Source organism: Bubalus kerabau, chromosome 7 (assembly GCF_029407905.1).
Source record: "Bubalus kerabau isolate K-KA32 ecotype Philippines breed swamp buffalo chromosome 7, PCC_UOA_SB_1v2, whole genome shotgun sequence".
In the NCBI taxonomy this organism is placed as follows: domain Eukaryota; kingdom Metazoa; phylum Chordata; class Mammalia; order Artiodactyla; family Bovidae; genus Bubalus; species Bubalus kerabau.
Window position 1 is genome coordinate 101,901,847 of NC_073630.1, and position 14,292 is coordinate 101,916,138.

At 37.7% G+C, this 14,292-nt stretch overlaps 1 protein-coding gene across 2 annotated transcripts in view; it reads left to right on the forward strand.

Moving 5' to 3' along the window:
• THAP9 (THAP domain containing 9) overlaps positions 1–10,075 on the forward strand; it is a 20,898-nt gene extending 10,823 nt beyond the window's left edge. Inside the window, exons 3-5 of one of the 2 annotated variants that reach the window (XM_055588940.1) lie at positions 952–1,255; positions 2,445–2,595; positions 7,746–10,075. In XM_055588940.1, coding sequence (XP_055444915.1) covers positions 952–1,255; positions 2,445–2,595; positions 7,746–9,714 — 2,424 coding nt within the window. In that variant the 3' untranslated portion in view covers positions 9,715–10,075. The remainder of the gene's footprint in view (positions 1–951; positions 1,256–2,444; positions 2,596–7,745) is intronic. The other variant, XM_055588941.1, reaches the window with a different exon arrangement.
• Positions 10,076–14,292: the final 4,217 nt, after the last annotated feature.

The following is a 14,292-nucleotide window of genomic DNA, read 5'->3' on the forward strand; positions in this document are numbered from 1 at the left end:
AAATAGAAGATTTTCTATGAGTCAATCACCAGTATTGGTGTTACATTTTTATGTTTCTTTTGATTGTTTTTATGTTATCCTTTTACCCCTTAGTCACACACTCACTCATATGTGACTCAGTCACTGTCTGCAGTCTTCATATAGTCACCCGACTATTCTATCCTGGCACTGCCCTAACCATCCTCTTATTCACTGGAATCTCTTTTCAGTGTTGTTTTATCTCATTCCCTCTTTCAGAAGAATATCCTTGGTGTCACATCCAAACACTAAGTTCCAAGAGCTTTTTATTAATTGATTTGTGCATCTCTGACTACTCTGAATTCTCTTTTGGAACCACAAATACTTACCTACTCATATATGATAAATTGCCTTGCTTTTATGATTTTGTTTAAAATCAGTAATAGTTAGAATTTTTTGAGACCCACAATGGTCCAGGCAGTGCACTAGGCAATTTATGTAAATTAGCTTATTGTATCCTCACGTCAACTCTGTATTGTTATCCATATTTTATACATGAAAAGTTAAGGGATTATAGAGGTTAAATTACAGCTTTAAGTGAGGGAGCCAGGAGTCTAATTCCAGGGCCCATGCTCTGTCCTATGCCTTCCCTTCTGCACAAATAACTTCCCAGTCCCCTTTATTAACCATGTTATTACTCTTTCAAAGAACAACTCAAAACCTTCCCAAGTTATCACCACCTTTCACTAGTTACTTGAATCATTTCAGAAACTCAGCATTATGCTACTATTTCTGTATGGATCCCACCACCAAAAAACTTGTGTACATTGTCCTGGAGACTATACATTTTTAAAAATCAGAGATTATTACCTTTTCTTTCATACCTAATTCTCCATGGCAACCAGGCGAGTGCTTTGTATTCAGTGATATTTTAATAGATAATCATTGTGTGATAATTTCTGAAATAAACCTCATTTTCCATTTGTGTCCTAGGTTCTCCAAGGTGTACACCTTAAAGGTAAAGCAAGACAGAAAATCCTCAAACAGCCACTTCCTGATAATTCTCAAGAGGTTGCTACTGAAGACCATAACTACAGTTTAAAGAGACCTCTGACAATAGGAGCAGAGAAACTAGCTGAGGTGCAACAGATGCTGCAAGTGTCCAAAAAAAGACTTGCTTCTGCAAAAAACTACAGGATGATCAAGAAGAGAAAGGGCTTACAACTAATTGATGCGCTTATAGAAGAGAAGCTACTTACAGAAGAAACAGAATGTCTGCTACGAGCACAATTTTCTGGTATGTTCCCCAATGACCTGTAATACTTACTGCACAGCTCCTAATTTTTATGAAATATTACATTTTTATTTTGTATTGCCTATGAAAATATGCCTTTAGCTGAAGAGTCTCTAGCATAAATAAGAAAAATGAAAAATAATCACCAAAATCTTGTTACGATTGTCCATTTTTAAAAGTTCTATGTTTATTATAGGAGAAGCAAAGAAATGTATAAATGATAAAAACAACACATAATCCTACAACCCAGAAATGAGATCATATAGTTTATACCATATATTGTACTTTTCACTTTTTATAGTCACACTCTTGTCACTGTAAATTCTTTGTAAGCAGTTTTAACTGCTGCATAATTTATCACTAAAGCCTTTATTGCAGTGAGTTGAACTAGATAATTTGCAAAATTTCTTTGAGTCTGAAAATTGTGTAAGTCTCCAAAGTTTTTTCTAAAATACTCTATAGAGTATATATATGTCCATTGAAAGACTACCTAGTCTTCTTCGTGAACCAGGATATTTGAAGAGGGGTAACATAAGAATTGCCAACATACTCTTTGATGAAAGGAGTAGGGATTTTTGGATTTGCATTCTGGTTAAAAAAAAAAAAAAAAAAAAAAGCATGTCAAAAGGAGTAGATACCTCCAGTGGAGGAGCATATTTTGTGTTTTTCCAGGTGGGGAATATAGGTTATAAATAGGGGTCCTCACCAGGAACAGAGAATTTTTTTTTCTCAATGGTAGGAAAGATTTGTCTCTTCATTCTGATTAATGCCGTATACTATATCCCTCAAAACGTTTCTCGTGTCTAATTTTTACTCTCAAATAAATGGTAACCAAGGAACAAACTAAAACAGATGAATGTCCTCATAATCCAGAGACTTAATTTTACTCCTTTATTTCATTTTCTTTCCTGTTCCTCCAAAAATATCCACATAGGCTGCTAATGAATAGTAAAACATAATAACTTAGGTTCAAACATTTTTCGTCCCTCTTTTTAGTGAAATGATCCACAGTGAACAAGATAAATTGATAGTCTCTAAGACTGGATAGTAACCTCTGAACCAACTCAGTTAAAATGGGATTATATTTGAATTTTGGTGCCTAGCACATTTTTATATCCAAATACTATGATCTGTGTCTGAAAATGTTACTGTACACATTTTTCATCACGAAGAATAAATTTACTCTTGACAGATTTTAAGTGGGAGTTGTATAACTGGAGAGAAACAGCTGAGTACTCCGCAGAAATGAAGCAGTTTGCGTGTACACTCTACTTGTGCAGTAGCAAAGTCTACGATTATGTAAGAAAGATTCTTAAGCTGCCTCATTCTTCCATCCTCAGAACGTAAGTGAATGACCTTTTTGATGTAAAATAAAACATGCTGTTCTTTCTTGCAGTTTATACACTAACGCTGTGTGTATTCATACTCTTAGTTTCGTCCTTCTCTTTTTAAAAACTTCTTGGTGGTATTTGCATAGTATCACAATCTCGATATTTGATCAGCAGAGTGAGGGCATGTAGGCTGACAGGTTTGTTTGTTTTTTTTTTTTGCATTTTTCAGATGGTAGAGACCCTCTGGGTGGTAAAAACTGAATCTTGAAATAGTGGAATATACTTCAGTAGTTTTGTGTACTTCATATACTTCAGTAGTTTTAATATGTAACTAATCTACAAGAGTTCTAGACTGATACCATTGGTTTGAGGCAAAGATCACTGATGCCAGTGCAGTTATCCAGAGAACAGATTTATGAAAAATAATTTTTTAGGATCTGTGGTTAAAATACATAGATATATTTATTTTCTCTTCTTGTTCAGTCACTAAATCATGTCTGACTCTTTGTGACCCCATGGACTGCAGCACACCAGGCTTCCCTATTATTCCCTATTATTTTCTCTAAGTGGGAAGCAAAAAAACACAGTGACTGTGATGCCTTATAAATTTAATACTCACTATTCACTGTTATTTAAAATCGCTGGTTTTACAGATCCCTTTATTTTTGTTTGGTTCAAATGGCAGCAGTGCATTGCCTCACACTTCTGGAAGCTAGAGGTCCAAAATCAAGGTGCTGACACGGTTAGTTCCTTCTAAGGGTTGTGAGGTGAGGGTCTGTTCCAGGCCTCTTTCCTTGGCTGATAGATGGTGGTCTTCTCGCTGTGTTTCTGCACATCGTCTTCCGTTATCCATGTGTGTTTCTGTGTCCACATTTCCTCCTCTTATGAGGATGCAGTCATGTTGAATTCGGGTGTGCCTTAGTGACCTCATTTTTACTTGATGAGTAAAGATCCCCACCTCCAAATAAGAGCACACTCTGAGGAACTGGGGATCAGCATGATGGATGATACATCTTTTTCGAGGATGCAGTTCAATTTACACCAGTCACATTCCTGCTGCCTGGGCCTCCCATTACCTGGAACTGTAGGCTAACTCCTTCCTGTGGCTCCCAGAGCCTCTGTGACGAAATGCAGCTCCTGCTGGGCTCTGCAGCTCATCTCCTCCCTCCCTCTCTGCCTTCTTAGAGTCCATGTTCCTTCCGTAAGGCATTTCTTGCCAATTCTGGCCTTGGAGACTTTCTCCTCCATCTGCCTGATATGCCCATTCTCCCTGTTAGTCCTGGAGGTTAGCCCTTACCCTTCAGACTCAGATCAGATGTCACATCCTTTCTGAAGCCCAGCCTGCTGTTCCTCCAATTCTGGCCGAGGTACCTCTTGCACACACAATGTGGAACTGAATCTTAGTACTTAAAACACTGTCTACCTCATGACTGTGAGCTGCTCAAGTACGAGGTCTGCATCTGGTTCTCTGTTACACCCCCTGCCCTGGCAGGATGCCTGGAACACAGTGGTCTCTTGATAAATATTTATGGAATGGAAGAATGCCTGGATGGGCATTTAGGATTGTGAACAGATGTAAGGAAAAAGATCTGGAAGAATGTCTTTAAAATATTAAGTGATTTTTTAAAAATTATTTATTTATATTGAAGTATAGTTCATTTGGGAAGATCCCTTGGAGGAGGGCATGGCAACCCACTCCAGTATTCTTGCCTGGAGAAGCCAATGGACAGAGAAGCCTGGTGGGCTGCAGTCCATAGGGTCACACAAAGTCGGACACAACTGAAGCAACTTAGCACACATAGTTGATTTACAGTGAACAGCGTTTTGTTTCAGGTGAACAGCAAAGTGATTCAGTTATATGTGTATATATATATATTCTTTCTCAGAGTCTTTTCCATTATCAGTTATTGCCAGATTTTGAATGTAGTTCCCTGTGCTGTACAGTAGGCCCTTGTTGTGTATCTGTTTTATATAGAATATGGTGTGTATATGTTAATCCCAGATTCCTAATTTATCCCTTCTGCCGTTTTGCCTTTGGGACCCATACTTTTGTCTTCTATGTCTGTGAGTCTGTTAGTTTTATAAAGTTCACCTATTAACAGTGATTTTTTTTTTTTTTTTTTACTTTCCATTTTGTACTTTTCTGTATTGTTTCATTTATTTTAAAAAATGAAAGTGTCATTTTATACAATCAGAAAAAAATTTTTTTTCACTTTGAGTCAGGGAAAAATTTGGTGTGAAAGAGAAATCAGTTGCTTCCCTACAACTCTAAAAACCTGGTTTGGGTATTTCTACTCTAAGTTATAAACACTTAAAAGAAAATGAAGAAGTTCACTTGTGTTTCTGCCTGATAAGCTTCAGTCTAGTAGTTGTAGACATTAAGATATCATTCAGATTTCCATTTAAAAGGCAAGCTCACCAGAACATAAGCTTTTTTAACCTGTTTAAGCTAGAACTCTTACTTAGAAGCATTGAAGAGTTTCATTATATACTTCCTGTATGTGTAACACAGCATCTTTAGAGTTCATTTGAGAATCCTAATGCAAAAGGATAAATTTTAACCACTTGATTAAAATTTGGTGACACGCTTGAAAAGGGTTTTTCACCATACCAGTGAATTGTAGGTTAAAAAAAAGCCTGTTGAGAGCCACTATACGTTTTCTCATTGTCTTATTTTGCCCTATTTTGAAATATAAACAACTGATGAATATTTTTGCCTTCTAAATAGTTACAGTATGTCTTTTGCATCCTATAATTGTTTTTCAAATCTATTAGTGCATCTTGAAATCAATTTAGTGAGTCATAATTCACATTAAATTTTATATATGCATTTATATGCACACATACATATAGTAAGGATATGGCATATAATAAGGGTAAATTCTGTTTATGAAAATTCTGGGTTGCAGCAATCTACCTGCAATGTAGGGGACCGGGTTTGATCCCTGGGTCGGGAAGATCCCCTGGAGAAGGGAATGGCTACCCACTCCAGTATTCTTGCCTGGAGAAGTCTGTGGACAGAGGAATCTGGAGGGCTACAGTCCATGGGGTCACAATGACTCACACATGACTGAACAACTAACTTTCAGATTGCAGCAAAATATTTGGAAACCTCTGTCCTGAAATACTTATGGAAACATACTTTAAAATTTCAATTAGAGATCGGCTAGTCTAGGAAATAATCTTAGCAACCTAGGATATAGCCCCCAAATCAGAAATTCAACCTAAAAAACGTCATTTGAGAGTTATAAAAGTAAACTTCAGCAAAGACAGACACTTCAGTCTACCTCAGAATCGATTTAGTCTTATTTTAGACAGTTACTAAACCTGACTACTTCCTTTCCTGCTGCTGCTGCTGCTAAGTCGCTTCAGTCCTGTCCGACTCTGTGCGACCCCAGAGACGGCAGCCCACCAGGCTCCCCCGGCCCTGGGACTCTCCAGGCAAGAACACTGGAGTGGGGTGCCATTTCCTTCTCCAGTGCATGAATCTGAAAAGTGAAAGTGAAGTCGCTCAGTCATGTCCGACTCTAGCGACCCCATGGACTGCAGCCCACCAGGCTCCTCCGTCCATGGGATTTTCCAGGCAAGAGTACTGGAGTGGGGTGCCATTGCCATCTGTAGCAAATTAGAGTAAAACAGAACTGATGAGAAGAATTCTGTCAGTTAGTGACAATCACTAATAGGAGACAATTAGCAGCAGCCTGGAAAGGTCAAGGAAACTGTAAAAGACTTCCCTGGTGGTCCAGTGGTTAAGAATCTGCCTGCCAGTGCAGGGGACATGGATCCGATCCCTGGTCCAGGAAGATCCCACATGCTGCAGGGTGACTAAGCCTGTGTTCCACAACCACTGAACACATACGCACCTAGAGCTGGTGCTCTGCAACAAGAGAAGCCACCACGATGAGAAGCCTATGCGGTGCAACAAGGAGTAGCCCCTACTCTGCAACTAGAGAAAGCCCTTGGGAAGCAGCGAAGACCCAGTGCAGCCTAAGATAAATAAAAAAAACCCAAACTCCCAAGATAAATATCATAGTGTAGGTACTTTTGTTGGGAGCAAACACTTAATTGTCCCAAAGGGCATAATTCTTTGACTGTAAAGACAGTCAGGAAAGCACTGAACGAGGGTCTCAGGAAAGCTGAGTTTCCTGTTTGTGCATGACCAGCAGCACAGCACGGGCCAGGCATCTTACCCTATCCCTCTGAGTTCAATCCCTGGGTTGGGTAGATCCCCTGGAGGAGGGCATGGCAACCCATTCCAGTATTCTTGCCTGGAGAATCCCCATGGACATAGGTGCCTGGCGGGTCACAGTTCATGGGGTTGCAAAGAGTCGGACACAAGTGAGCTCAGCACAGCACAGCAGCTGCCTCACTATCTCCTCATCTATAAAACGGGGTAGATGTACTAGATTTCTCAAAGTTTTCTTCTCCCTCTACAATTTTCATTTCAATGAATATACAGGTAAGGCTGGTTTATCATCTAAATTATAAACACATTGTTAGAACAAACTAGGTAATTGATTTGTACACTTCTTTCAAGTGAATAAGTTTAAAATTATTTTGTGGTATGTTTGCGTCTTAAAAATGCTATTTTTTTTTTTCAAGTTTCTCTACTGGGGCTTCCCAGGTGGCACAGTGGTAAAGAATCCGCCTGCCCAGTTCAGGAGATGCAACAGATGCTGGTTCGATCCCTGGGTCGGGAAAATCCCCTGGAGGAGGAAATGGCAACCCACTCCATTATTCTTGCCTGGAAAATTTCATAGACAGAGTTGCCTGTCCATTGGGTTGCAAAGTTGGACACAACTGAGCAACTGAGTGCACACACTCTAGTTTCTCCATTATCTTACTGTTTTATGGTCACAATAGGAATATATGCTTGAAAGTGTCAGTACAATTTGGCTACTTGCCTTTATTTCAACAGGGAGTTGAGGCTACTTTAGAACCATTTAAGGCATTTCCCCCTTTTTAATGTCTTCATTAGTGGTTTTTTAAAAAATATTTATTTGGCTGCACCAGGTCTTAGCCGCAGCACGTGGGATCAGTTCCCTGACCAGGGATCAAACCCAGGCCCCCTACACTCGGAGCTGGGAGTCTTAGCCACTAGACCACCAGGAAAGTCCCTCTTCTTCTGTGTCTTATTATTTTTCATCTTTTACATTTTCTAGATGGCTATCCAAATGCAAACCTGGTCCAGGTTTCAACAGCAACATTTTTTCTTTTCTTCAGCAAAAAGTAGAGAATGGAGACCAGCGGTATCAGTCTTGTTCACTGATGATTAAAGGTCTGTCTCTCACGCAGCAGCTCCAGTGGGACCCCAGCAGTCACCGTCTGCAAGGCTTTATGGACTTCGGTCTTGGCACACTCGATGCTGATGAAATGCCACTCGCCTCAGAAACTGTTTTGCTCATGGCAGTGGGTATTTCTGGTCGCTGGAGTACACCTCTTGGTTATTTTTTTGTAAACAGGGCCTCTGGATATTTGCAAGCTCAGCTGCTTCGTCTGACAATTGGCAGACTAAGTGACATAGGGATCACAGTGCTGGCTGTCACGTCTGATGCCTCGGCTCACAGTGTTCAGATGGCAAAGGCCCTGGGGATACATCTCGACGGAGACAACACGAAGTGTACATTTCAGCATCCTTCATCTTCCAGCCAACAGATTGCCTACTTCTTTGATTCTTGCCACTTGCTGAAATTAATAAGAAATGCATTTCAGAATTTCCAAAGCATTCAGTTTATCAACGGCACAGCACATTGGCAGCACCTTGTGGAGTTAGCAGCACTAGAGGAACAGGAAGTATCACATATGGAGAGAATCCCAAGAAAACTTGCAAATCTGAAGAACCACATACTGAAAACGAATTGTGCCGCCCAAGTCTTCAGTGAGAGCGTGGTCAGGGCATTAGAATGTTTGCTATCATTAGGCCTGCCTTCTTTTCAGAACTGTGTTGGTACCATCCACTTCTTACGCTTAATTAACAATCTGTTTGACATTTTTAATAGTAGGAACTTTTATGGAAAGGGATTTAAAGGACCTCTATTACCTGAAACTTTTAATAAAATCAACCATGTGTTAACTGAAGCCAAGACTATTTTTGTTACATTATCTGACACTAGCAATAATCAAATCCTTAAAGGTAAGCGAAAACTGGGATTCCTGGGATTTTTGCTTAATGCCGAGAGCTTAAAATGGCTCTACCAAAATTATGTTTTCCCCAAAGTCATGCCTTTCCCCTATCTCCTGATGTACAAATTCAGTCAGGATCATCTGGAATTATTTCTGAAGATGCTCAGACAGGTATCAGTAACCACTTCTAACCCTACCTGCATGGCATTCCAGAAAGCTTACCATAATTTGGAGACCAGACACAGATTACAAGATGAGGTCTTTCTAAGTGAAGTAAGCAGCCTTGACATTTCAATTGCTCGAAGGACAGACCTGGCCCTTGGGACAGTTCAGCGTGAGTATGGTGTCAGCGTTATAGAGAGTCTTTTTTACAAAGAGGATATTTGCCCAGACTGGTCTGACTGTTTGCTAAGTGAGGCGTTACTAGACCTATCAGTTCGTAGGCGAAATCTCACCTCTTGCGCTGGTTATATTGCCAATAAGTTATCAGCTCTTTTAACGTGCGAGGACTGCCTCAGTGCACTGTATGCATCGGATCTCAAAGCCTCTAAAATTGGATCCCTGTTATGTGTTAAAAAGGAGAATGGTGTGCATTTCCCTTCTGAAAGTTTGTGCCGAGTCATAAATACTTGTGAGCGAGTTGTGAGAACCCATTCAAAACCAACAGTTCATGAACCACTGCTTCCCAAACAGAGGGAATATTACCTTCAACAGAAAATATTATATGAGCTTTCTGGGCATATTTATCTTTTTGTAGAGTTAGATGAGCATCTCTTTGATGGAGAAGTATATGCCATCAATCACTTTGTAAAGTTACTAAAGAATATCATAATCTGTTTCTTAAAGATCAGAGCTAAAGATGTAACTCAGTACTCCTTAAAACACCACTCAGAAAGAATTGAGTTGAAAACTTTGTCAAGGAAACACTGGTCATCTTCACAGAATTACAGATGTTCAAGTTTTGCCAATACCAATAAATTCAGGCATTTGCTAAGGAACAATAGATAGACATTCAAATGAAGGACCTAAAATATATTAACATTTTTATTAAAAATAATTGGTCAACATTTATTTTAAAATTCAACTGACAATATTTTACAAATTCTGCACAGTGGACAAGTTTGTGTCTATGTCTTAGGAATTTCTGTTATGCACGTTATCAAATCTGCATGGAATTTGGTAGGGCTTGCAAGCATTTCAGAGTTACCTAAAACGTAAAAAGCGAGAAGTCAGTAAGAACACTAGCCAACAGGTGCTGTGTTTGAATTTACGACTATCCAACTGAGTAATTCAACTGGACCTACTTTAAAAACAAGTGAGAATGGCAGAAACAAGCACAATATTGTAACACAATTATCCTCCAATAAAAGTTTTAAAAAGAATAATGACAAAGGAGTCACTAAAACAGTGACTCCTTTTATAAAGACTACATGCCCAGAAAGAGATTTGGTCTACAACTCTTAAGAATAACACTTGAAAAAAAAAAAGAAGACTGTTAACAGAATACCTATCAAACTGTGAATATAGTTTACTTACACATGAAAATTAGGCCAAGTTAAATACCAAACACTACAAAAATCCTTTTGCTGGGGTACCTTTGAATAGAAATAATTAAACTCTATTAGGCAGAAGGTAAACAAACACATGAGCCATGAAACGGACGATTCCTTGTGCTACAACCAAGCTCAGAAATGTTGTCTGGGGAGTATGCAGGTGATGTAATTTTCACAGCCCATTTGTCTGGACTTCATACTACTTTGAATAATAGAGTGGGTACTTGACTCCTATTGGAGGAGCACAGTGCTCATCAGAGAACGAAAAGAAGCCTTTTCTCAACTTCTTTTGAAGAGGATAATAATGAAACATTTTCAGTTTGGAATAATGTTGTTTCATATCATGTGATAAATCAGTTGGGGAAAAAATGGTCAGTTGGGAGAGTATGAAAAAGTTTGTCTTAATCACATAATGAGATTTTTTGGAAATTTGGGAGAAGCTTAAATAATCTGAAGATGGAAACATACTAAGAACAATTTTCTCTCTCGTATCCAGATCTGAAAAGATAAAATAGGATAACATATAGTTATATGTACTTCCAGAAATGGGGATATTTTAATGGGGAAAAAAAAAAAACAAAACGAACAAACACATTATTCACCTGTGTATGTAAAGTATCTCTTATTGTCATTAATGTTCATAGACTATAGTTAATATGAAGACAAAGTTGTAAAAGATTAAGGACAGATAAAACTTCAGTTGTATTCACTGAAATTCCCCATAAATAGTATATTTTGATATATTTCTGCTGGGTCTACCTCAAACAAAGGCTTCAGTTTTGAACTGTAACCAGAATTGTCCTGTATTGCATTTTATAAGGAGATTATTACTAAGGAGTCTGAATACTGTGGGTTTTGTTTTGTTTGCACTAGAATGAGTTTAGATGCACCAGGATAAATCTTAATTAAAGGAAGCCTGTTTATGTCACCACCTTTAACTTATTGCTTATATAAAATCAAGTTTTGTACTTATTTTTACTTAAAGCTAGGTTCATATCTGTAGTGTCTTATGTTCTCTGCTGTTACATCTGACCCATGTCTTGTGTAATTTATTAAAATAGTGTTTTGCATTTATTTAAGTGCTGGGTATAAACTGGACAAACCCTGAAGACAAGAATTTTTCCATCACTGCCATTAGCTCAGTTAGTTGTTCTTGCCTTGGTGCAGTGTTCTAAGTCTGATGTCAGATTTACTTGATATGATATGCTTCACAGTAAACTTTCTGTCCATACTTGATTAGGGTAATTAATAGTTTACAGTTTCTACTCAGCACCCTTGTTCTTTCTCTTCTTCAGAGAAAACAAATATTCAGAAATGTATCCTTCCTACTTTCAACAAATAGTGCTGGAATAACTGGATATACACATGCAACATGTTAACACTAAATGGAGCAAAGACACAAATGTAAGAGGTAAAACAACTCTTAGAATAAAATAGTGGAGACTTGGATTCGGCAATAGCTTCTTAGGACACCAAAAGTACAAGCAAAAACTTCATCAAAACTGAAAACTTTGAAAACAAACAAACAAAAAAACTGAAAACTTTGTGCTTTAAAGGACACCCATCAAGAATGTAAAGGACAAGCTATAGAAACATTTTCCAAATCATGTGTCTGGTAAAGGACTTGTATCTGAGTATAAAAAAAACAATAATAAAGGATAAAACAACCTAATTTTTTAAATGGGTAAAGAATACGAAGTTATTCTTCAAAGGAGATATACATGAATATGTGCTCAACATCATTAGCCTTTTGGGAAATGCAAATCAAAACCACAACGAGATATCACTTCACACTCACTAGGATGGCTATAATAAAAAAGACAAGATAACAGGCGTTGGCAAGAATGTGGAGGAACTGGAACCCTCATACACTGTTGGTAGGAATGCACACACTTTGGAAAACAGCCTAGCAGTTCTTCAGGTTAAACATAGAATTGCCAAATGACCCAGCAATTCTACCAACGGGCATATACCCAAGAGAAATGTACAAATTTCATAGCAGCATTAAAATAGCTAAAAAGTGACAAAGTCCAAATGTCCAACTCATGAATGGATACATTAAAAATGTGTTGTATTCATACAGTGGGTCACATGGTATATGTTTTACATTGTAACAAACTATCTTTTGCTGTGATGTACCATGCAGTACATTAACCAGAAATACATGAAAAGTTCTAGTTCCTCTACTTCCTCCCCAACACTTGGTATTGTCAGGGTTCTGTTTTGAATCAGCTGTTCTAATGGGTGTGCCATGATATTTCATTGAGGCTTTCATTTCTTTTTCTAATGACTAATGATGCTGAACATCTTTTCATAGGCTTATCTGCCAGTCACTGTCGTCTTAGGTGAAATGTCTGTTCAAGTCTTTTGCCTCTATTTTAAGGAAGGTTGATTGTTTTCTTACTGAAAACAGTTAAATAAAAACAGTAAGTTAAGTATTCTGGATAAAAGTGTATTATTAGATGTATCTTGCAAATACCGTCTCCCAGTCTATGGCTTTTAAAATTTGACTGAGGTAAAGTTGATGTACAGTGTAAGTTGCAAGTGTATAACATAATGAGTGGTTCACAATTTTTAAAGGTTACGATGTGGCTTTTACTTTTTTAGTATGTTTTGAAGAACAGACATTAATTTTAATAAGTCTAATTTATTGATTTTTCTGGGGATCATACTTCTTAGTTTCTTATCTAAGAAATTTGTCTAAACCAGTCACAGATTTTTCTTCCTATGTTTTCTTGTAGATATTTTCCAGTTTTAGGTTTTGCATTTAGGTTATGATCCATTTTCGGTTGACTTTCGTGTGTGGTAGTTCATATTTTTACATACTGATGGTATCCCAGCACCATCTGTTAAAAGGACTGTTCTTTTCCAGTAAATTACCTTTGCTCCCTTGTTAAAAATTGACCACATAAATATGAATCTATTTCTGGGCTCTGTATTCTGTTGCCTTGATCCATGGGTCTTTCATCAACACCACATTACCTTGATTAGCCTTATATAATTCTTGAAGTCAGGTACGAGTCTTCCAACTTTGTTCTTTCATAAAAAATGTTTGGCTATTCTAGTTGTACCGTCCCATGTAAATTTTATAATCAGCTTGTTTTTACAAAAATTCCTTATGGGATTCTGACTGGAGTTATGTTGAATATATAGGCTGAGGAGAAATGATATCTTAATATTGACTTCCAAACCATGAAAATTATATATATATAGAAGATCTTCAATTTTTTAATCAATGTTTTTGTTTCACATACAGATCTTGTACATATTTTTGTTATGTTTCATGTTTTGTGGTGCTGCTATAAATGGTAATTTTAGAATTTCAGTTTCTAAATGTTCATTACTACTATGTAGAAATATACTTTCGCATACTAATATTGCTAAATGCACTTGTTAATCCTAGTACCTTTTATTAAGATCCTCTGACTTTTCTTATATAGGCAATCACATCACACCATCCACAAATAGACACTGGCATATTTATTCATTCCCAATCTATGGCCGTTTTGTAAAAAAAGAAAATCTTATTGTACAGTGACCCAAACACAACACTGAACAGGAGTGTTTTGTTTCCAGTCTTAGCGGGAAACAGAGTCTTCACCATTCATGTGATGTTAGTTGTAGGCTTTTTGGTTGAGGATCCTTTTATTCCTAAATTGCGAAAGAATTTTTTTAAACCATAAATGGGTGTTGGAACTTTCTCAGATGCTTTTTCTGCTCGTTTCAGGGGGGAAATTTTTGAGATCTAATTTACATACCATAGTATTCACCCTTTTAAAGCATGTAATCTAGTAGTAGTTGGTATAGTCAAAAGGTGGTTTTCTGCAGTTTTTGAGATTGTTTTCCTTTTGTACGCTGACACACTGAACTCCACTGATTTCTTTGAATGTTGGGTCAACCTTTTATTTCTGGGGTAAACCCAACCTGTTCACAATGTATTCTTTTTATTTACTGTCAGATTTTTTTGTTGTTCAGTCGCTAAGTCGTGTCCAACCCATGGATTGCAGCATGCCAGGCTTCCCTGTCCTTCACC